Source organism: Pecten maximus, chromosome 9, assembly GCF_902652985.1.
Source record: "Pecten maximus chromosome 9, xPecMax1.1, whole genome shotgun sequence".
NCBI lineage: Eukaryota > Metazoa > Mollusca > Bivalvia > Pectinida > Pectinidae > Pecten > Pecten maximus.
In genome coordinates, this window is record NC_047023.1 from 27439526 (window position 1) to 27462189 (window position 22664).

The 22664-nt window shown below is 34.4% G+C and overlaps 1 protein-coding gene across 2 annotated transcripts; it reads right to left on the minus strand.

Annotated features, from left to right (window-relative positions):
- Nucleotides 1-1771: 1771 nt before the first annotated feature.
- LOC117334970 (deleted in malignant brain tumors 1 protein-like) lies at nt 1772-22601 on the minus strand. 2 transcript variants are annotated; one of them, XM_033894841.1, is made up of 9 exons: nt 22508-22601; nt 14004-14094; nt 11087-11195; nt 10371-10480; nt 9476-9640; nt 5930-6020; nt 4101-4225; nt 3482-3754; nt 1772-3380 (listed from the first exon to the last, which is right to left on the minus strand). In XM_033894841.1, exons 2-9 carry the CDS (start codon nt 14080-14082, stop codon nt 3109-3111), a joined length of 1224 nt encoding a protein of 407 aa, XP_033750732.1. In that variant the 5' UTR covers nt 14083-14094; nt 22508-22601; the 3' UTR covers nt 1772-3108. The 2 variants fall into 2 exon arrangements, with proteins under 2 accessions (XP_033750732.1, XP_033750731.1); XM_033894840.1 differs by lacking the exon at nt 22508-22601 and adding an exon at nt 14717-15073.
- Nucleotides 22602-22664: the final 63 nt, after the last annotated feature.

A 22664-nucleotide genomic window follows, 5' to 3' on the forward strand; every position in this document is an offset into this window, starting at 1 on the left:
ATATGCTTTAAAGAACGAAAGTCAAAATGAAAACGTAATAATGTATAGGGTTTAGGCCAAGTCTTCCCCTTCTCTATTCTTGAAAATAAAACTATAACTCAGAGGAAAAGTATCTGTTACCTTGACAAGTGCGATCGTACGTGCGGGTGTCATAGATGAAGCAGACGACGGTTACTCACAGTATATGTTCAATAATCTCCATGCAAATACACCATTTGTTCCCAGCTTGCCTTCATTATTATCAAATTTGAGATGGAATTAGGGTTTTGTTATTATGTCGGTATTCTTTCTTCTGCATCATCGATGATATACCGATTCTCAATGATGGTTCATGTAGGAAATGCATATCTGGCTTAACTTTCGTTATCGACTTCAAAATGTTTAAATACATTCTCGGTGTTTTCCGAATTAAGTTTTCCGCTGGTATGATAAGAAAACAAAATCATAATAAAAAATCTCTAGATGAGTTAATCATTTACTGTTCTAAATGTCGTTTGACACATTTTTGGATTCTGCATTGAAAGTTTGGTTGAGAAACATGCTTGAAAGTGACAGCTGGAAGAAAAAAACCTTACAACATAGGGTTTCCAGAGATGTATGCTGAAGAAACCCTTGAAGTTCCATGGACTCAATGAGAAGTAGTATTTTCCCTTGTTGGTTGTGACGTAAGATTTGTCGATGTCTATTCTGCTGTCACAACCTCGATGATTAATTTTGAGAACCTGGCACTACCTGAATGTGATCCATGATTTGCACGGCGTTTAACCGTCTGGAACAGAATCATTATCCCAGTAATTCTTGATTGGTATCCATGCATGGTTGATTTTTGATTTGAATTAAGATTACGTTTACATGTCGATGTTTTTTGTTTACTAATTGGTATGTGATACTGGTATAATTGTGTGAGGTAAGTCATAAAGAGGGGTGTTAATTATCAATTGTTTACTCTAGGATTTTGCGGATGGTAAATATGATCAAAATGTTCTTACTAATTTGAATTTGAAATTTGAAAGGAGATTCAACAAAGATAGTGTGAGACAACAATGATTGTTTGTATACATTCGTGGCAAATATATGTATATTGTTACCTATAGTGATGGTGTGTAGCCATTATAATAGCGTAAAACATCACGATGTGGTGTCAAGTAATCTGGTTGTGGATTTTGTCCTTTTATTTTGAGTTAAGTTTGAAAACGAGCCTTATGTCCCTAACATCCGTGTGAATACAAGCACAATGATGTATGACGTAGGGGTTGCTTCCCTTCTATCAAACCTTTCATTCAGTTAGATGAAATAAGTTTTGGAATAATGTAGCCACCTTGGTTTATAACTCTTTCGTTGTTTTATTGTGTAGAAGTTAGGAGATTTTCTCCTTTGTCAACACTGTTGTACGTTATACCTGAACAATACTTTGCATATATGGGTTTATCTAATGTGACTTTTCACTTCTAGCTATGCTCAACAGAAAATGTATTTGTAGGTCAATATTGTGTTTGGAAAGAAAGTCACACATTCTTGATACTTGATTTACTTAAGCAAAGTTTAAGACCGCAAAAAAAAACCTGTCGGGAATCGACACTTACAGTAAAACTGTGACTAGAATTTTTGTTGTTCTGAACCTTCCCACCCAAAAATGAAAAAAAAAATCGCCAATATCAATGTCGTAAATCCGGTGACATTGGTATTCTTGGATTTATTTCAAATTAATGATTCCTTTTGATAAACACAGAAATCGTATTGAATTATGTATACAAAACGAAAATCCATTTTATCTCTTTGATAAGCTTCTTTATTCATTCTTTATCGAAATTAAAACGGAAACTCAGACATATCAAATAACAAGTGTACATACGGTTTATTATAAAAGACATTATTAAAACACAACATCCAATTACTCTTCGTCTGTAACCTTTTGTGCAAATCTTTTTAACTCGTACACTATGTCAATCACACATCCATTGGTCCAACATTCTTCTTACCTTGTATCAACCCAAACAAATTACTTATTACACCATAAATCAATGCACTCTTGCTAAGTCTCGATAACTACGAATATAATTCATTATGCAATGTTAATGCAATCGTTATTGTCATATTATTTCATAATAAATAACTCCATTTATTATGAAGTATGATACGAGAGGATACAATATAAGTGTATCCCGTATTTGAAGCTCGTTTTATTCCAAAACAGCTGGAACTTATGCAGTTTAAGTTATGGCATGTCAGTCTATATACATTACTTTGCTATACGTTTTGCGTATTGCACTTAATTCTTTCATTGCGGAATGCCTTTTAGGACAAATTGTAATAATATTTATATTTCATATACCGGGTATGTGTTAATATGTTTTTATTCATAATTTCTCCTCTGTAGTTTTGGTGCTACACCGGGATTGGTTAAGTTTGGTTTTGTTTTGTTTTTGTTTCACGTTCTAATTAACAGTCAGAGTCATTTACATACGTGTCTGGTTTTGGAGGTGGAGGAAAGCCGGAGTACCCGGAGAAAAACCACCGGCCTATGGTCAGTACCAAGCAACTGCCCCCTGTGGGTTTCGAACTCGTGACTCAGAGGTGGAGGACAAGTAATAAAGTGTCCGGACACCTTAACCACACGCCCAACACTACACCGGTAATATGCCGAGAGGGGAAAATGCTGCTATTTAAATCATATCATTTGAGATAGTAATTAACTATCAAACTTAATCAACATTATAAATATATTAAAACAAATGATCTCTCAAAATGAAGGAATGTAGAAATGAAATATTGCACTTATCCTGTTCCATGTTCATCAACTGGCAGTGTTAACATGGTAGATACAACGTGGAAGCTATTATCTAACGCTCACAATATATATTTCAGTCAGTGACTTGTGGACCCTTTGATACAATACCGAACAGAGGTCTTGTGGACCCAGTTATCCGAAAATATAATGTATGGCGGTGCGTTCGGAATAAAGATTAGTTGATAATTTTGAATATTCCTATTTCAAGCAGTTTGATGGTTCGTAGGATACTCATGGAGATGTCATCAGGCTACCACAGTCAGTGACTATTGAGCGTTTTAAGAAGGTCCAACTGTGACGTCATTATTATATTAATAACGTCACCAGGCAGTGATTGTACGCGTCGTTCCAATGCCCGTTGCCTGTGTCTTGTGTCCGTTAGGAAGAGATTGCCGCTGTGTGCTGCCGTTTGACCGTCGTGCCCGAGGCTGAACTTCTGGACGCGGTCTGTACGGCTGTACCGGTGTTATTGTTTTCTCAAGTGGAATCGAAACTTTCTTCACCACCACAACAACGGTGACAATTGTGAAGGATATCAACAGTAGTGACCCAAAGACGATTCCAACCAGTAGCTCCATGTTCATTTCCAAAACTGTAATGAATAGAATATTTTTATTAATAACCAAAAACCCTACTGACTGTAGGTGGTGCAATCGGGTAATGAAAGGAAGCAACCATGTCAATGTAACTTACGTTGACCGCTTGTGGTACGGGCGGTTGTGGAGCTAACAGCGGCGATAAAAGCTGTGGTGGCGGCGGTGGCAGTGACGGTTGTAGTAGTGGGCGTGGTCGTGGTTGGCGTAGAGACGGACCGGAAACGTAACAGAAATCCACGCCTGTTAACGGAACCGTCGCTCTCCAGAGTGACGGTCACTGTTGGTTCCGTGGAATTCGTACTGTACGATGTAACTTTCGGGTATTCCGAGCATATCATCTGAATATTGTTATTGTCACATTTGTTGGCTCCTACAAGGTACATTTGGAATGAATATCAATTTTCTAAAACTCTTATCCTTAACCTATGCCTAAACGAGTATGACATCTAAAGAACATTGTAATGTTTATATAGACCTGCGAATATTCATTTCTTGTTTACTACAGCTAACACTATTTCAATAATGCATTATGCATCAAATTATGGTATTGATAAAAAGTGGCAAAGTTAATTTGCTCCCAAACGATTGTGTTCGGAACGTCAAGATTCAAGGAATAAAAAAAGAAAAAAACTGATTAGCACATCTTGTGTCATACATGGTGCATAAAATCTTCTCATGTTTTGAAATGATGATGTTTCTAAAAACGAGTCACCTACCGTCATATAACAGGTATTTGTCATAATCGCAGGACGCCGGGTCGTCATCCTCCACATCACTCACAATCACGTCTATTTCCAGATATCCGTCAGGACTGGTCAGTGCCCAGCGGCAATTACTGTTACTATAAATAGAACAGGTATGGAGTGTCAAACCAAATTTCGAACTTTCGATTTATAATATATTTCATTGTCTAAATAAGTACAAAGGACTTTGGCATGCGTTTTATTTTCACATCAGTATCATAATAAAAACAAATCTATAGATAGACAATTACAGAGCGGGGATTAAGGCAATTATTTCGATAAACATGCCGGTACATATCTAAATATATCAACATTTCAGACTGAAAGCAGCAATTAATTTTATCATCAAATATCTATCTATGTATTTTGACGACAGTTCGCGACTAATTAGTACAATACTGGACGGCTTATATAAAGAACCCATAGGCCCGATCCCTGATGATCGGAGTGTTGTTTAAAGAAATCACAATTGACCCATTTCTGCAATGGAATCTTTCATTTCTGTAAATTCTCCTCAGACAAATGTTCGCATATGTCCACAAGGTTATTGCAAGTCATTAATCCATGACCAGACAGAAGGAGTATATTGTTACATAGGTTGAATAGTAAAATCTACTTTAATCGCATTACACAGGCTATACGGTTATCTTTCACGGGTGTTGGAAATAATGGGGAAATATATATAAAAAATCAAGAAAAAGTATTCCAACACTTGTCCACAGGAAAGGGTTTCTAAGCCAGAAGATAATTTGATATCTGTGTTTATCTACCCTGACCCCGGTGACAAGTTTGATGTAACTAGATATCTAGTGTTTGAATCGACTTTTCTATATTCTTACTTTCTTTCTTGTATTTAGTTTCATGACATTTGATGTGTGACAAACTATTTCGCCATCTGCAGATATCTTTTATTTCCGTGACAATATCATGTGTGTGTATTCCTGAAGGATAATTAAAACTCTAGGTAATAACATTTAACCGTCACCAGTAGACATGTCATATCATATGTACATACAGACACACCCTGTATTGTAATGCATGTTCAGATAATATTACACATTCGTATTTGTATTTATTTTTGTCCATGATAACTGTTACTGTATATGGTAATCATTGTTTACACAAAAACTGATCTACACGACCACACATATCGGGTTTTACAAGATAAAATCCCAGACGAAATGCTATCACGTTTGTTGCTAATTATTCATATTATCAAATCTAATGTATTTGAATTTTTAAATATGAGTATAACGTGAATACTACGTAATACTATGGTTTCGCATCTCTACGTGAATAGAGAGGGAAACAATGACTGATCTGGCTGATAGTAAAAAAATCGATAATCTTTGAAGCGTTTCAAGTGTGTACTGTGGCTATCCTAAGTTAGACTTATTTTCGCTATTTTCGAGTCAATACGTAGACTTTATTTTAAATTCATAATCTATTTTTGTGTTGATATATATGTATATGCATATTAAAGGCAAACATTCTCTACCGCAATGGCATAGGCATTCGTGACCACACATTATATCAGACATCAAATAATGGAGGCGGGGGCGTTATGAATGAAAAAAATGCAGGGCCCATACTTTCATGAATTTTATGTTTGTATTTTTCAATAGGTTTATAGATAGGACACTTAACCAAGACTCAAATAGCATATCCTAAATACCAGATAAGGACAAGTATCACTCGGCTTTTTATCGACTTCAACATGATGACACTCGGGCTCGGAGAGTGTTGATAATATTAAGATATAGACAACCTAGAACAATCGTTGTCTATACAGCAATATTTACCTTGGGTACTTGTCAGGGAAATTAGGACTGGTCAGCATCTGATACGAGCTTGTGGCAGTTATGGACTGTGTAGCTGTGCACCCTGTTCCTGCTGTAACACATGAAATCACACAACGTTGAGGACGTTTAGGTTTGTTGGCCCGTACGACCTATCTGATAACATCAGCTAAACAAGCACAAACTGTGTTGTTCATACGTCATAGTCGCTGAGAAGAGTATTAAGGGAATAACGAAAGATAAACTATCGGGACCAACTTCTGATTAAGTGTACTGAGGATATCTAAGCACCTGTCAGGAAACTTGGAAGTGACTTGATGATTTCTGTTCTATTCCATTCTTTTTCTGTGTAATGTAGTACGTTTAAGTTTATTTCTTTAATTATAGAATACCTCCTGTTTTAATGTTTAGATGAGTTATCATTCAACCACATTAAATATCTTTACTCAACGGGATTACCTCCAAGAGGGAGTTGTCATCTCTAGATTTTCTCAGTAATGTGTATCTTTAACTTTATATTTGCCAAAGTCTAATTAATGTTACTCATCGTTTAAATAAATATGTTTTAAAAATCACCTTACGTCATGTTTATTGTGTCCTTGGCGACTTTCTATTTACGATATTCGTTACAAAGTTGAAAATGGCTGCAAAAACAGCAAGGACTTTGTAATGCATATGACAGTACAACAGAGATGAAGCTGGGTAATTTAGAATGGTATCAAATAGCTACGTAATTTTCTCGATGTCATACTGAAGTTTCAGTAACGTATTGCAATGTTGTTAATGGTCGAAAACCACCATTGATTCAGTTTAAGGTAACCTTACATCTTAAAGCAAGAACATTATTTTGCAATTGCATGTTACAATATCTCTTGTCTTTACAGATTAATCTAAACAAGATAAGATGAGAAAGAATAAAATGCGGAGGAACTTGTATTGACAGTTTATATGCTTACTACTGTATCAATTAAGTTGATAGGTTTATATGATAACTTTGAAATAAACATATTACAGGTAAATATTCATTAAATTATCAAAGCGTAGGATTTTTTAATGATTGAAGTATTTTTTCCCAAAATTTTGGCATTAAGATTTTGTCGGGTTTCGTTTTTGGCTACCACCTAAGTATTTTAAGCGTTTATCGTTGAGTTTTTTATGCGAAACATAATGCATAAATAATTCAAAGCTTTCAGCAACGGTAGTTATACAATTAAGCAATTGACACAAACGAATCATTCCATTTCAACGTTGTTTATTATTAATCATGTAACACCAATAAACACGTAATTGCATTTCACGTGAGAAATTTATACTGTACATTGCCATGCTATCCGAAAGTGATCTCGTCTGTTGACACATAATGACTTACTAAGTGAAGTAGCGTCCTACCCCGTCAGTTTTACGGTGTAGTAACTAAAAGTGGCGATTCATCAGAAGATACGTGAATAGGTTTTAAAACTGCCCCGTTGGGGATGCTTCACTTTAATTAACTCTTTAATGTTAGGGTACAAAAAGGAACAGTATCAACCGTTCCGGATAATTAAGTCCATCATAAGATTAATGGTTCTGAATTTAATAATGTATCATTGCATAATCTTGTATAATGTCGATATTGAGCGGCAGCGTATACGTACTTGAGCGGGGTATAATCCATATTTTCCAGAAATAGATGTAAATTTGACAGATTTGTAAACCTATAGCATCCAGATGTCAATTAACAGAGAAACAAAACATCATTCAAATTTATTACAATTCTTATCCATAATGTAGCTGAGTATTAAAACGAAATAAAGATTTACAGTTGGTTTCCTTTTATGAAATCCCTGATAGGTAGCATTAATATATATTATTTTATTCTACAAAATATACATATTAAAAGAAGACTTAATTAGAATTGTGTATAATATTAAAAATATTACTTAACGATTTGTAGAAAGTGAAAGCCTTCTTATCTGTTCTGGGGACATTTCTCTCTTCTACATATTTACATGTAAATATATCTTTTGTTTGTTTGTACATGTATAAAACAATCAACATTGCTGGAACAAGGAAATGTTTGGAACTTAAATAAATGATATTCCAAGCTGATTGAAACGGGTTTAACGCAGCACGCATCTGTATAGGTTAATGCATTTGATCGTGACCTAGTAGGTACATTTGCATTTAATTAGTCAGTTAGCTTAAGTGTGTAATAATTTATCGAAGCCTATTTATCAGTTATACTTTATCATATATTCCCGGCGGGCTAGCTGGGACATCGTTGCCTGTCCCGACATATGGTTCCAAAATAGATACGATGTCACATTTATAAACAAACAGGAAACATCCATTACCCTGTGATTCCGCCGAGTCAAAATAATCCCTGTCAATGTAGTAGGCATTGATTGCTCTAATTTCACGCATCCAATGTTTGGAACCAAATAACATAATTTAATATGAATTCCTTTGTCGTAAAGGTAAAGCTTTCAGTTGTGGTATATCACACCCCGATGATAGGAATACTTCAATAGAAGCCCAGCCGTTAATGTTGCGATTTAAATCAAGATATTTTCCACTGTATCCTCACTCCCTATTGATTTGGATGATCCATCCGGTCGTTTTTGTGATACGAATTGACCCAAATATAAAATATATTTTTCTGTGGTTATTTGTAATAATAACTGAGAGCAATATTTATAATTTGAAGTTCAGGACAGCGACCTTTGTAACTGATTGGATATTTAACCAGTCTCTGTGGAAAAACTAGAAATCTGAACAATTAAGTACATTCTATCTATTCATTGCGTTAGATAGGTTATACTTTAAGAAGTAAGATGTGTATTTAACAAAGAATTGCGATGAGGTAGTGTTTATATAAATATATATCACAAGCTGACGAGATCACATGGCATATATTGAAAACGATACTGCAGCGTCGTAAATATCTATTTAAGAAAATCTCGCTTAGAAATATCATATAAACATGCACATAAAATATCAAGATGAGGATACTTATATACAAAGAAAACAGGATGGTTTTCGTGAATGTAACACATCTGTTATCAGATCAGTACCAACATGTTGCATTAGGACAGACAGATCGAAATTTTAGATAAAATGCTCATAACTTTAAGCAAGTAAAATATATTAGGTATATCCTTGTCAAATGTAGCATATACAAGCAACAGTATTAATACTGTATATATTATGTATACTGTCTTATCTCATTTCATATGCACGTTCCTATCCTTAATGACATTTTCAATAGCACGTGGTTGTATTGCAATTACAGGGGCAGTAAGTATGCAATGTAGACATCATTTTCTAAAATACTGTAAAAGTATATATTTTGGTAGTACGTCCTATTTTAGGGTTTTCCGCGCTGGAAGCTTTGCTCTTAATCATGACGTTTCTTATACACTTTTTCTACGGCAAATAATATTGGGATTACGATAATCTGTTAAAATTTGATTTATTCGAGTGAGCTACAGTGTATGCATTACACATATGTATTGTTTCTGACAACTAACAATATTTACATCAATTTCTAGAATATTTTTCTTTACTTACAACTGTCTTTAGCAGCGATGACGTCTATCTGAAATCCCGCCTTCTCTATAGCGCTATCAGACACCATTCTCACGTATGCGTAGCGCTGGGTTGTAGAATAAGGAGTTGGAGCCGAAGGGGTTCCACACACACCATTGGCTAGAGCTGTATCTGATGTAGAGTTACCTAGGAAACACAACAAAGACAAAATCATACCATGGAGTTTGTACAAATATACCATAATGTTAAACTAATCATGTTTAATGAAATAAAACATTTCTAAGGAGTTCATGAGTTATAACTGAATAAAAAATATAATCTTTTACAATAATGCAAGCTTTGGGCATTTTATTGAGATACAAACAAACTTTAAAATGTCATGGTTAATAAATTGAGTACAATTCGGTTCTCCAGGGACTCACGAAGCAAGTGTCTCAGTAGAGCCCCAGAAGCCTAACTGGATATGAACGGGTTGGGAAATTCAGAAGGAAAAAGTCCAAATATTTCCACGACGTTGATTCTAGCTTCATTCCAATAGTCTGATTGATTCGTGACTATAACATGTGATCAAGAGTACACAACGACTGGGGTCATGATGACCGATAACTTACTGAGAGTACATATATATTAAATGATAATATCGGATAAACACGACCGAGCACTATTATCGAAAAACATGGCAGACATCGAATAATGTCACATTGTAAGATAATGAAATACATTGTCACATATTTATTTAAATGATTAACACTAACCAGCAAACATTAATCAAGGTTGATTAACGAAAGTTAAATGATTCATAAAGCCAAGATACTCTAATTGCCGTTTACCACGCCACGCTAGTGATGTGTTAGCATTTTTCTCTGTAATACAGGAAAGAAATCGTTAGGGGGAAACAAAGAGATATTGGTCTTACCATCAAAAATGTATATTTTATCGCCTGGACATGAAGTGTCGTAGGTCATAAATATCAATAACTTCAGGTCAGCCGCCCCGGCGTCTATTAGCCAGAAACAATCGATGTCACTGAAAATCAACCAGTTATCTAATTATATCTTACTATACAAGCTAGCAAACCACATGGAGGAGTGAACATACATCTCCCAGTTGAAGAGCACTTTTCTTCAAATATGAATTTAGTACATGTTTTGTAATAGATTGGATGGCATATCAAAAAATGCAAACAAAACATCATATTACTTTTCCTTGCAAGGCTCTGCAATAATGCTAGGTTCAAACGTGCCCATGGATATATACAATGGTAAGGATATAGAAGGGGAAGAATGTACAAAATACAAATATTATTATGAACTTTTCAATACAAATTAAGAGTTGCATAGAGCATAGCCAAAATAACTCAAAACACGGTAGGTGAATGCAAGATTTAGAGTAAAATTTTATGCTACATTATGTTATTATATCTAACAATATATTCATTTACAAACCTGAAAGGGAGAATGCGCCGGGGAGTTGCTATGGTATAATTTTGCATGGATGTGTATACTTCTGTATTAAAACGTGTCCATTGCATATATTATGTTTTAGCAAGCTATTTGAAAGACATGTCTTTCAGAGATAAAAAAAAAAAATGCATTGATGGAATGTACTTTTGCTGAAGGTACAATAACTTACGGGCTGTAGTTTCCTGTGCCAGCACTGTAACCAGGCGACGAAAATACAGTTATTTCTGATGTGGATGGGAACACATTGGGGTCCGCAACACTGCATGTTTGAGATGAAACTGAAAACATCAACAGTGGAGCTTGTAACTAATCATTCACAACAAAACGAAAACACAAAGAGCTAACACTAATTATCCTTGACCCCTGCAGCCCTGTCAATACGCACCATTAGTACATCATATGACAGAAAGCTGGGTTTCTATTGGCTACACAGCTGGGTACTAAAAGGCGATAGTACATGCTTCCCCTCGATTTGGCGCAAGATTGAACGTGAATTGATTGTGACGTCACTATTACATTACGTCACTCTTGCGTTGCGGTGAACCAAGACGTCAATATGGTGGACATGCTATTATATACAAGCGTTCCCATAATGTATGCTTTCTTACAGATGGCAATTCTATTTGTTGTGCTAAATAACGAAAAAAGGAACTAAAGTTGTGATAAGATATTCGACGCTATTTTGTGAAATTTTAAAGATGTCTGAAGTAAGCCAATTGTTATAAATCACTACGGCAATTTCAGTTAATGTTATAAAAATTGTAAGGGTCTCGTGATAAGATAGTTTCCTCGCCTTCGGCTCCATCTCCGACAATACTATGAGGCATCAGTACCCTCTCAACAGGGCCATAATATATAAATAGTTCATGGGATTTTATACAGATGACTGTCTACTTTTAAAACGAAAAGAAAGATAAATCTATTTTTTTCGTTAGCTTCAATATTTTTTTTTCATATAGTAATTTATCCAATGAAGCAACGATCTTCCGCTATTACATATGACCTGTCCTGACATTAGACAAGTTGGAACACAAGACCACTAAAAGTTAAAATATTCACATCTGTTCCTTTTTCTCTGCTTAATAAACTCTGACTGCGAATAAATTAGCGTATGCGCAGTGAAAAAAGGCTTAGCGGATTAATATAATTAATATAATCATGACGTCGTCTGTTTGTGACGTTACCGTCAACTGGACGGCGCTATGTTGAAAGGACTGATCAACGCAATTTTAGCGTTTTCCCCTGTTACCCGATGATCTCTGCACAACAAGGTAACGTCAAGTGAGTATCTTGTCAAAAACTAAACTGAACATAGCGGAAATGGATGCATATTTAGGGTACAGTTCCAAGAGAACATTAGACCACGTCACTACTAAATTTGTGTTAATACACGGCAATCATAGTTAATCTGAGACGAAAACTGGGGATTATGAATATACCAATTAATTAAAAACGTAAAAGTTATTAAACAAAAAATGTTGGCCATTTTTTTTCTTTACGTAGATTCACTGGAACTACATTATCTTCGTACTATATTTTAAAAGATTTGTTTGATGTAAAGCGCTAATCATAGTATATGTTTTATTAACATGATATTTATTAACCGCCTTCAAAAAAGTGTTACATAGACTCAATATTTTTCTATATGTTTATGCTTAAAAACTGTTAAAGAAGTATAAATGATATTTAAATGTATTAAAACTTCGATCAGATGGGTTTTTAAAGCAAACGTGATAGTTTCAAAGCTTTACTATTTCTAAAAAGCGAATTAAATGTAGGTTAATCAATTAAATACAATGTTGTATTTTGATACAAAATACAAGTTCTTTAGTCCAAAACATACTCATAAATATTTATCAAATTTAAAACTGTCAAATTTACAATTTATAATTTGCATCACAGAGCATATAATCAATAGTTCACCGTGTTCTTTAACACACTACTGACAAATCTGGCATAAAACTGGATTTAGCTTCATGCAATAAATAATACAGGCATTTTTGTATTGTGGAAAGAAAACTTATTGCAGACAGACGCTCAAAAAAACAGGATGAATTTACACATTGCGTAAATGAGTCATTCGTAATTATGTGAATTCATATAACAAAACCAGCGAATTTGTAAAAACCTGTTGAGTCTCGAAATTTGATCATCCCATATATTTCAGCAACGTGCTATCATTTTGTTTCTCATTTAGTTGTAGATATATGCATAGAGGCTTTTAATGGCCTTGTGACATCGCATTCATTCCATTGTTATTGAATAGACATAAAATAGAGGTGACATTTCTGTCAGAACTAATTGAGTGAACTGGATAAAAACTATGCGAAAGTCACACCAGGCCTCAACGGCAATGTTACAGATCTGGAGTCGAAACCAGCATATTGGTAACACTAACGTGGCCCAGAGTCAACGGACATACTACACCGTAACAAAGCTGGCATCGTGATTAATATTAAACTACAATTACATATATTTATGTGTTATTTAAGCAGCATGTATATATAGTGTGTCGCTTTACACCTGTTTTATTTTATCGATTCTACATATGAATGGATGCCAAACCCGATATAACAGCTTATAGTACTGCATGTAGTGCATGTTTAAAACGTGCACAAAAATTATCAATGATTTTAACATAAATTTTCTGTTTAATGGTTTTTGTCTTGATTCTTGCTTTCAAAGATATTACGTTCGGCAATATACTTAAACTATTAATAATTTATTGCAACAATGAGGTTTTATTTGTAATATAAGTATACTGCTACATTACGGTATTCTTTTTTATATAAAAAATACTGCTACATTACGGTATTATTTTTAATATTACTATACTGCTACATTACGGTATTATGTGTTCTATAAGTATACTGTTACATTACGGTATTATGTGTTATATAAGTATACTGTTACATTACGGTATTATGTGTAATATAACTATACTGCTACATTACGGTATTATGTGTTATATAAGTATACTGCTACATCACGGTATCATGTATAATACCAAACCAATAATCCAATTCTACTCTTTACACGTATGACTTTTTCTAGTACAATATCTGAATTAAGTGAAGTTAACATACCTGTTGTAATCAGTACACTAACAATGTACAGTTTAAGCACGAAAGATGGTTTTGTCCTATCATCGGCAAGCATCGGCATGATTTCTGTATTCTGAAATTAGAAAAAATAACCCAATGAAGCTTTGTATCTGAGGGAATCAATTTCTCTTGTTTTAGTGATAACAAGGATACGGTGTCTATTTACAGTAAAGTCTCAATACCATAGACATTATCAATCATTGATAGGGATGTATGTTCAAACGAGCGTTTTTATGATAAATTAAAAGCATGAACAGGGATTCTTAAGCAGTTACAACAATGTATCACCCATCAAAAACAAATACCTTCTATTTTTAAATAACTGTAATTGATTCATATAATGAGATTGTGTTTAAATAATTATATACATGTATAATTCTTATTTTGAATAATCTTTATGGAAAATATCGTAATTTATAATACGAAGCAATGTCTATACAATAATCAATATGGGGAAATAAGAAAATATTGTTACTGAAATACTTGGGAAAGATTGATGAAATAGTTCTGAAATAAACCATCAATACAGGACCCCTAGGATTATAATAGTCGAACAAAGCGCTAGTAAACTTACATATATCATTTAGATTCAGGTTATAATAAAAAGCAGGGTATTGTAAAATATGTCTGTAACTATACAGTACATTCCTAAAATGTGTAATCTGAAAACTTTTCCATAATAGATCACCACATACCTGTATATCTTATATACAATCCTTAACGGTAACACGGCAGTGTATTGGGATGTACCTGTACTGACAGGTGTGATATACCTGTACACGGTAATTCCCTTTTACCTGCGTCCTCGACACTTTAAAGGGCTACCCCAAGTCTGACGCCACGATAAACATCCATGTGACTATATACACACAGGTAGCGTGAATTCAGATATGTCACACGTACACACGTCGTAATTGTCCAGCGGTTCGCTGACACCAACCATGCTATCAGAAATTTACCTCAAGCATAGGGCTCAAAACCAGCCCAATTTGTCTATAATTGTGCATTGTTTATCGTGTATGCAGTATTCATTTTTTCTACAGCAATCCTTAGTCCGCGGTTTCGCGGTTCAATTGTAAGCAGATCAGTTCAGAGGGGGTCAACGATTTCTACTGGCTGGTTTGCCTGGGGCAGGAAGCAGAGTTGTAGGTCGGGGACAGCCATCCGCTCGAACCCCCATTCACGATTGTACTAGACGACTTAAATTTACTTATGAATGAAACAACAGTCACCGTGGGGAGAAATCTAAGGTGGTCTGGGTTTAAGTTTATCTGGAGAAAATCTCACGAGACACTTACATCATTGTTAGTCTTGTGAACACTAACAAAACCGATTTAGATTTTTTCAGGTCAAAAGGAAATCTATTTTCCTCAAAATCAACTGCCAGACGCTCCTAATTAATTATGTGAAAGAATCAATGTACGTTCCAGTCATGATAATTAGATAAGTGACTGACGGAAGCGGATTTCTCGCTCTGATACAATCTTTGCCTATTTATAATTGTCTTCAAATCGTTTCATTGCAGCTACAATTGGTGACACTCTAGCACTATGTGTAAGTTCCGGATTTGGTCTATGCCAGTGTTTTTTTACAATGTAAGATTGTATAAACTGCTCCACAGACAGAATTAGAGATAACTAACTCTAATTAGCGGTGTGATGTGGTGCATTATTAGTACCTAAATATACCTAAATAAGCTGGTGAGTTGATGTGTTTTAGATAAAGGGACACCCACACAGTCATAGGACCGGTCGGTAGGCATCCTGTACGATAGCACTGCCATGACACTGTCCATACATAATATATCACCTTCAGTTGTTTTTTTACTATTCGCAGACGACGAGTTACAGATATGTAAAAACACAAGGAAAGATTAAGTTACAGACGTGCTTTGCTTCACACAGTACGCAAGGCTATTTTATAAATCTAATCTGTTCAAATTTGAGATTACTAATATGACTCTTTTCCACTCTGATTAGTTTTCGCATTTGTAAAATGTAAACACAATTGGCCCGTTTTATTTCAGCAATTTTCTTATCTGCTCTTTCTGCAAGTACTTTTTTCTTGGTGTTGCCTCGACATCCGTCCTCGTAAGATTCTGGGTGTTGCTAGGGCGTTAATAACTGGAATACAAACCACACACCCAAATGATAACAACATGTTCCAGTGCAGATACCTTATCAAATATTCCAACCATCAGGTAAATGGTGTAATTTTGTTGGCTGCAACGTGAAGAAAGATCTGGCCTGATTTTCGATTATTTACGTTATGGATGGTTTTATATTAAAGAACCATGTGGATACTTTCTATTACATTAACACATTTATTTCCTCTACAATACACCATCTATTGTAGTTAATGACACGTATTGTTCAAATTATTTCATTGTTCATACCAAACCCTTAATTGGATTTTCAATTATTGCGGGAAATGCACTTTTTGAAATTATGTTTGCGATGTTCTTTTGATAAGATATAACAATGACACTGCATTGTTGTAGAAAAACAATATCTGTTTATTAACATACATAATTCAATCATCTAACATGTGTTTTATAGACACTGTAATATACTACATATTAAAAGGAATGGTTTCTCGTTCTTAAACATTTCCGAGTGGGAAGGACGAAGTCCATTTCCAAATAAGTAGCAGAGAACATTATGCTTAAATTGAATCTACGAAGTACAGTATTCCCACAGTGTATACCATTTATGTATATGATCTACGAATGAAATATAGTCATATTATCTGAAAAAAATATTGCTAGTAATGAAATATGTAATGCTGCACCGGGACATTTTTCTGAGTTCAGATAGGGTTCCCCATCATTGTATTACGATGTTATATATTTCATATCAATACAAGGGTTATATCATATTTTTGCGTACGTGTATGGTCATAATATTGTTTGATTCAATGAACTGTAACGGCGTCTATATTTTTTTTACATATAATATGTATTTCGTATTGAAAATTCCATACACATGTAGGTGACTTATCAAACTTTACTTTTGATATATAATGATAAATATTACATAAAAAGAAAAATATATATAAACATATGTATTCATTTATTCATTTATTTATTTATAGTTCGGGCCTTTATATTCCAGAACATATGTACAAAATGTGTTCTCCCTCACACATTAGAGAGGAGACTTCTGTAGTGATTGCAAGTAGTCGAAAAGACCCAGTCTTCTGGAACATGTGGGCCTAGGGAATTATACCGTTCAACAACGAGTAAGGGGATACCTTAAATGCAATCCATGGCACATTTGTGGTTACACGGAGGAAGACAATTTGTTTAACGAGTGACATTTATTATAGTACCACAACACTAGTAATGTCAAGAGCAAAACAGACAGGGTCAAGTTTCCTTTTCACGTCTACCTCACCACACAATGCTACACTTGATCGTCGTTGTTTTCTTACACTTTTATCTAACAATTCTCCTTAAATCGACACGTGTTGGTTCACCATCGTCCCCGTAGGTATAAAACACTATGTAGTATTTTTCTTTTTCTTCCAGACGACTACAAAAATGCAAGTCTTAATCCATTTACCATACAGAAGAAAAAACACAATTCTAACTTTAGATAGATGAAAGAAAAAGAAATATATGATACATAGATTTATGAAGAACAATGTACAAAGACAGCTGGACCAGGTGTTCCGGAATACTTGGCGTATCAAATTCTGTGTTCAGTGTACATACTAACAAGTGACAAGGGCGTCTGTCTTGATATGTCGCATTGAGAAAGTTGATAGCAATGGTAACGATGAAACTCCTCGCCTCCTTATCCAATCTCAAAAACAATTTAGCAAGTAAAAAGGGTACAAACAAACACAAACTATAAAAAGTCATCTTAAATCGAATTGTTGATTTAAAAGTCCTTGCATAATTATTGATGGTCAGATAAAAGACATGCTTTTATCTCAATTATTATTTTAAAGACAATTGTCGGACAAGAGTTGATAGCTAAAGAAGAAAGCAGATAACTAAAAAAAAAAAAAAAAAAAACAATGAGTCCACAAACGCTTTAACGGAATTATCTGTAACCATCGGTAAACAATACTTCTTTTGTTTAATGAAATGTGTTGGTATAAATGTGCATTTGGAATAACAATGATTCCATGTGGTCTCACAATGACAAAAATATACATCTCTTTATCTTTCTAGCAAACAAATGTAATAAAAATAAACAGATTATCATCATCATCAAACATTATTGCCACCAACTTGAAGTAAGATTATCCGAAGGCGATTAATAAAATCCACATTTATTAAATAAATGGACAAATAACATTTCAATACGATACATAAATTCAACCTCCTGGCGAGAAAATGGTATCGAATTTTTCATACCTTATCAACTCCGAGATCTGTGTCATGACCTACAAATCAATTTAATCACGCGAGACGATGTAAAATTAGTATGGACCGTTGATGTAGTTGTTCTACCTGTGATCTCTCTAGCACATTGATCACACGTCCACCGTATTGTAAAAGTGTTTCCATTGTATTCTACAATCAAGTTTCGATACTTATCTATCATAAGGATGTATACGTTATCGCCTGTAAATATTTCTACATTTAATATTTCATTACTAATTATTCCTCAATAGATTGCTACAAATCTTTTACATATCAAACAATGTGAAACTGCGTAAAACGTTCGTTGATCCCCATGTTTGAGAGTTACATGTTATTTACCTACCTTAATTTTCCTGCAGGTTGTTTTGATATAAAAGTACAAAAAGGTGATTGTATATTGCTTAACGTCCTATTAACAACCATGGACATTTACGGACGCGCTAGGTTTTGGAGGTGGAGGAAAGCTGGAATATTAGGAGAAAAGCCGCCGGCCTACGGTCAGTACCAGGCAACTGTCCAGCTTGTTTTTCGAACTAGCAACTCAGATGTGGAGGGCTAATGATTAAGTGTCGGGACAACTTAACCACACAGCCACCGCGGTCCCATGTTAACTACGTTATTAATTCACTTTTTTAAGTATAATAGTGACAGCACGTTTATAAAATAGTATGTTTCATCAAATTCAGTAAGGAATCGAGGGACAAAGGAATGTATTATTCAGTAGATGAGATGGGTGGGTTCACTTCTGTACGATATTAGAAGATAGAAACCATGCTAGTAAGAGGAAGCCCACAAGCGTTCACTTTGATTCCGACATACGCAAAAAAATGTTGATATCAAAGCTGTCTAATTGAGCCACTGTGCTTGGCAGCAAATATTTTATATAAATCGGTTACATTATATCAACGATATGTAGTGATAATAGACATGTGCCAATTTAAAATATGAAAATAAAAAGACAGGGCAACAGTTCGATTACGTTATTCTATAATTGTAACACGTTAACAGTGTCTGATATAAAGACATGTAAATATATTTTTGAAGACATTAATATGTGTAGGATAGGGGCCAGGGGACCTAACTAATAAATCTTTCACAGCGACACTTATCTATCTGATCAAACAAATTTTCCATCTAGACGATCCCCATAACTAGACAGGTAAATGAAAGGTTTATTTCATCATTATATCACAAATATTTTATTCAATATGAATACAAAAAGATCTTACCGAAAAATGCTATTTTTTTTCGACACCTACTGTGTCCGACAGTCCGACAGAATGGCAAGGTCTATAATGAGCTGTACCCAGCATGTGTTGATATTGATTGGGGAATGACTCAAGGGATTCCACCTATATGTCATTTGTAAGAAATAAATTGAATATTGAATGTAATTTTTCATCTGATTTATGATAGTTCGTTTGGGGGGCGACCTCAGTAAAGTCGCTTCTTTATAAGTTTTCAACCGGAGCATAGCAAACGATTAGATGCTTTAAACTCATTTTTATACATTTTACATTTTTGCAGAAATCAAATTCAGGTTTATTTATAAACAGGTGAAACCTGTTAATTAGAAAATTATAGTGGAGTCTAAATATACAAGGTATAATATATATCAGTCACATCTTGGCGTTTCCAAAGTCTACTCAAATTAAAGTAGACAATGGAACAGCCAAGATGGTGACTTGAGAAGTGGAATTATCTATTTCCTTGTTGCTATTACCTAAGAAGTCAAAAATTTGGAATGATTGTCAAGATATTGCACATTGGTACACTGTAGCATGACATGTGGACATGTTAGTATGTTTGATTAGTTAATTATTGAGTTTGTATGAACAATTTACACCATGTGCGACTCTTATAATGAAATTTACCCTTATATCATATATTTGTAGCATATACTAGTGATTGAGCAAGATTTTTGATCCATTCCGTATGCCTCTTCGCCTGCTTTTTTTTTTAAACAAGCATCTTATGGACATATTGTTGGACTAATAACTACTGTTTAACATACACTACCTAATACGTTAATACGTGTCACGCCCGACGACCCTAGATAAGGGTGTGAGTCCCTATCATCATTACCGGTATGGGCTCTACAGGGTACATGGGATATAGATTGGTGACGGCCACTGATTAATGGTAGTTTATCACGAGATAAAAAACATGGTACCGTTACCACATAGTGTCACCAGAAAACACCAGTTGGTACCGTTTACATTGCAACGTTTCTTTTGTGTCTTACTTCTTTTTCAGATTCATAGATCTCAGCTTCCACAAGACTATACCATTTGTATTAGACATTTTACATTTAGTATTCGATGTACCTAGAGTTTGACTCTGACGTTTTTCTCCGGTTTTGCTAGAATTTGAGGTAGATGGATTGTAGTAATGACACACAAAGGAATATAAATCACCTATATACATGGCAAGAAGAGCATATGAAAATTATTACCCTATTTCGTTGAAGAGGTCTGATTCTTACAGCGCCTTACACTTTACCACTGGTATCTATCTTAAACATACTTAATATGGTTTTATGGTATGCCTACAAAAACCAACATATCCCCACTTAATTTGTCAAATAATAATTAGAAAAAATGCCACATGCAAAGGCAACTCTAGTTCTTACTGAAATATGATATATATATATATATATATATATATGCATGGGGACACTCGAACACAGATCTTAAGACCAAGTGTTCCACAAGAGTAAGCGCCTAATGCTTTATGGACCACACCTAACAATCATATCTAGACTATATCAAGCAAACCTACATGCATTTTTATAATCTCTTACATCCAATAATTCCACACCTTTACCTTTGTAATTTTTGCTCCTTTACAATCATTTACTGTCATTTTACCATGATACAACCATTCATTGTCATTTTACCATGATACAAATATCTACCGTCCTTTTACCATGCTACAACCATTTACTGTACTTTTACCATGATACAACCATTTACTCTACATTTACCATGATACAACCATTTAGTGTACTTTTACCATGATACAACCATTCACTGTACATTTACCATGATACAACCATTTAGGGTACTTTTACCATGAAACAACCATTTACTGTACTTTTACCAAGAAACAACCATTTACTGTACTTTTACCATGATCCAACCGTTTAGTATACTTTTACCATGATACAACCATTTAGGGTACTTTTACCATGAAACAACCATTTACTGTACATTTACCATGATACAACCATTTACTGTACATTTACCATGATACAACCATTTACAGTACTTTTACCAAGAAACAACCATTTACTGTACATTTACCATGATACAACCATTCATTGTCATTTTACCATGATACAACCATTTACTGTACTTTTACCATGATACAACCATTTACTGTACTTTTACCATGATACAACCATTTACTGTACATTTACCATGATACAACCATTTACTGTACATTTACCATGATACAACCATTTACTGTACTTTTACCATGATACAACCATTTACTGTACTTTTACCCTGATGAAACATTTTACTGTACATTTACCCTGATACAACCATACTTACCTTACTTTTAACTGATTCATCATCTCAACATCTATGACATTTAATGTATACTATTATACTTGACCATATTTTCATTTCATTGCAACATCTTAATACTTTAGTATCTATAGCATTTATTTATACACCCGTACTTACCGAAATTTACCGCAGATTTACACACCTTTTCCCTGAAATTCATTGATTGTATCCTTCATCATGTATAACGTGAACTATGCGTGCATACTATTTTCGAGGATTGATCATGCAGCAATAATATAACAATAATACATACAACGGTATTCGTTGTATTTATATTCGTGGTTCCATAGCAGCCACGAAAACAACGAAATTTTGTTAACAATGGGGGTTACATGTTATACAGAAGACTAGCCACCAGCCCTTAAATTTTTGTTAGAATTGTTCCACTAAATTATAATACTAAATTATCTCCCCTTAGTTTCAACACGTATCTTCGAGACCAAAATCATACACCTCAATTTAATATATAATATTAATATTCTAGAGACCGGTGGCCAGTTATATAGTACCTGGTCTGACATATTTAGCGTACTCACAGCTCTCTGTAGTACCAGCCCTAAACAACCTCCGTACTATACTCCGTGTAAGCAATAACGTCAACGTTTATCATCCTTGTTCTACACTCACCATATAGCAGCCTTCTGACTCTGTTTAACGTAACACACGTGACTTCCCCCTGTATTTACATCCGTG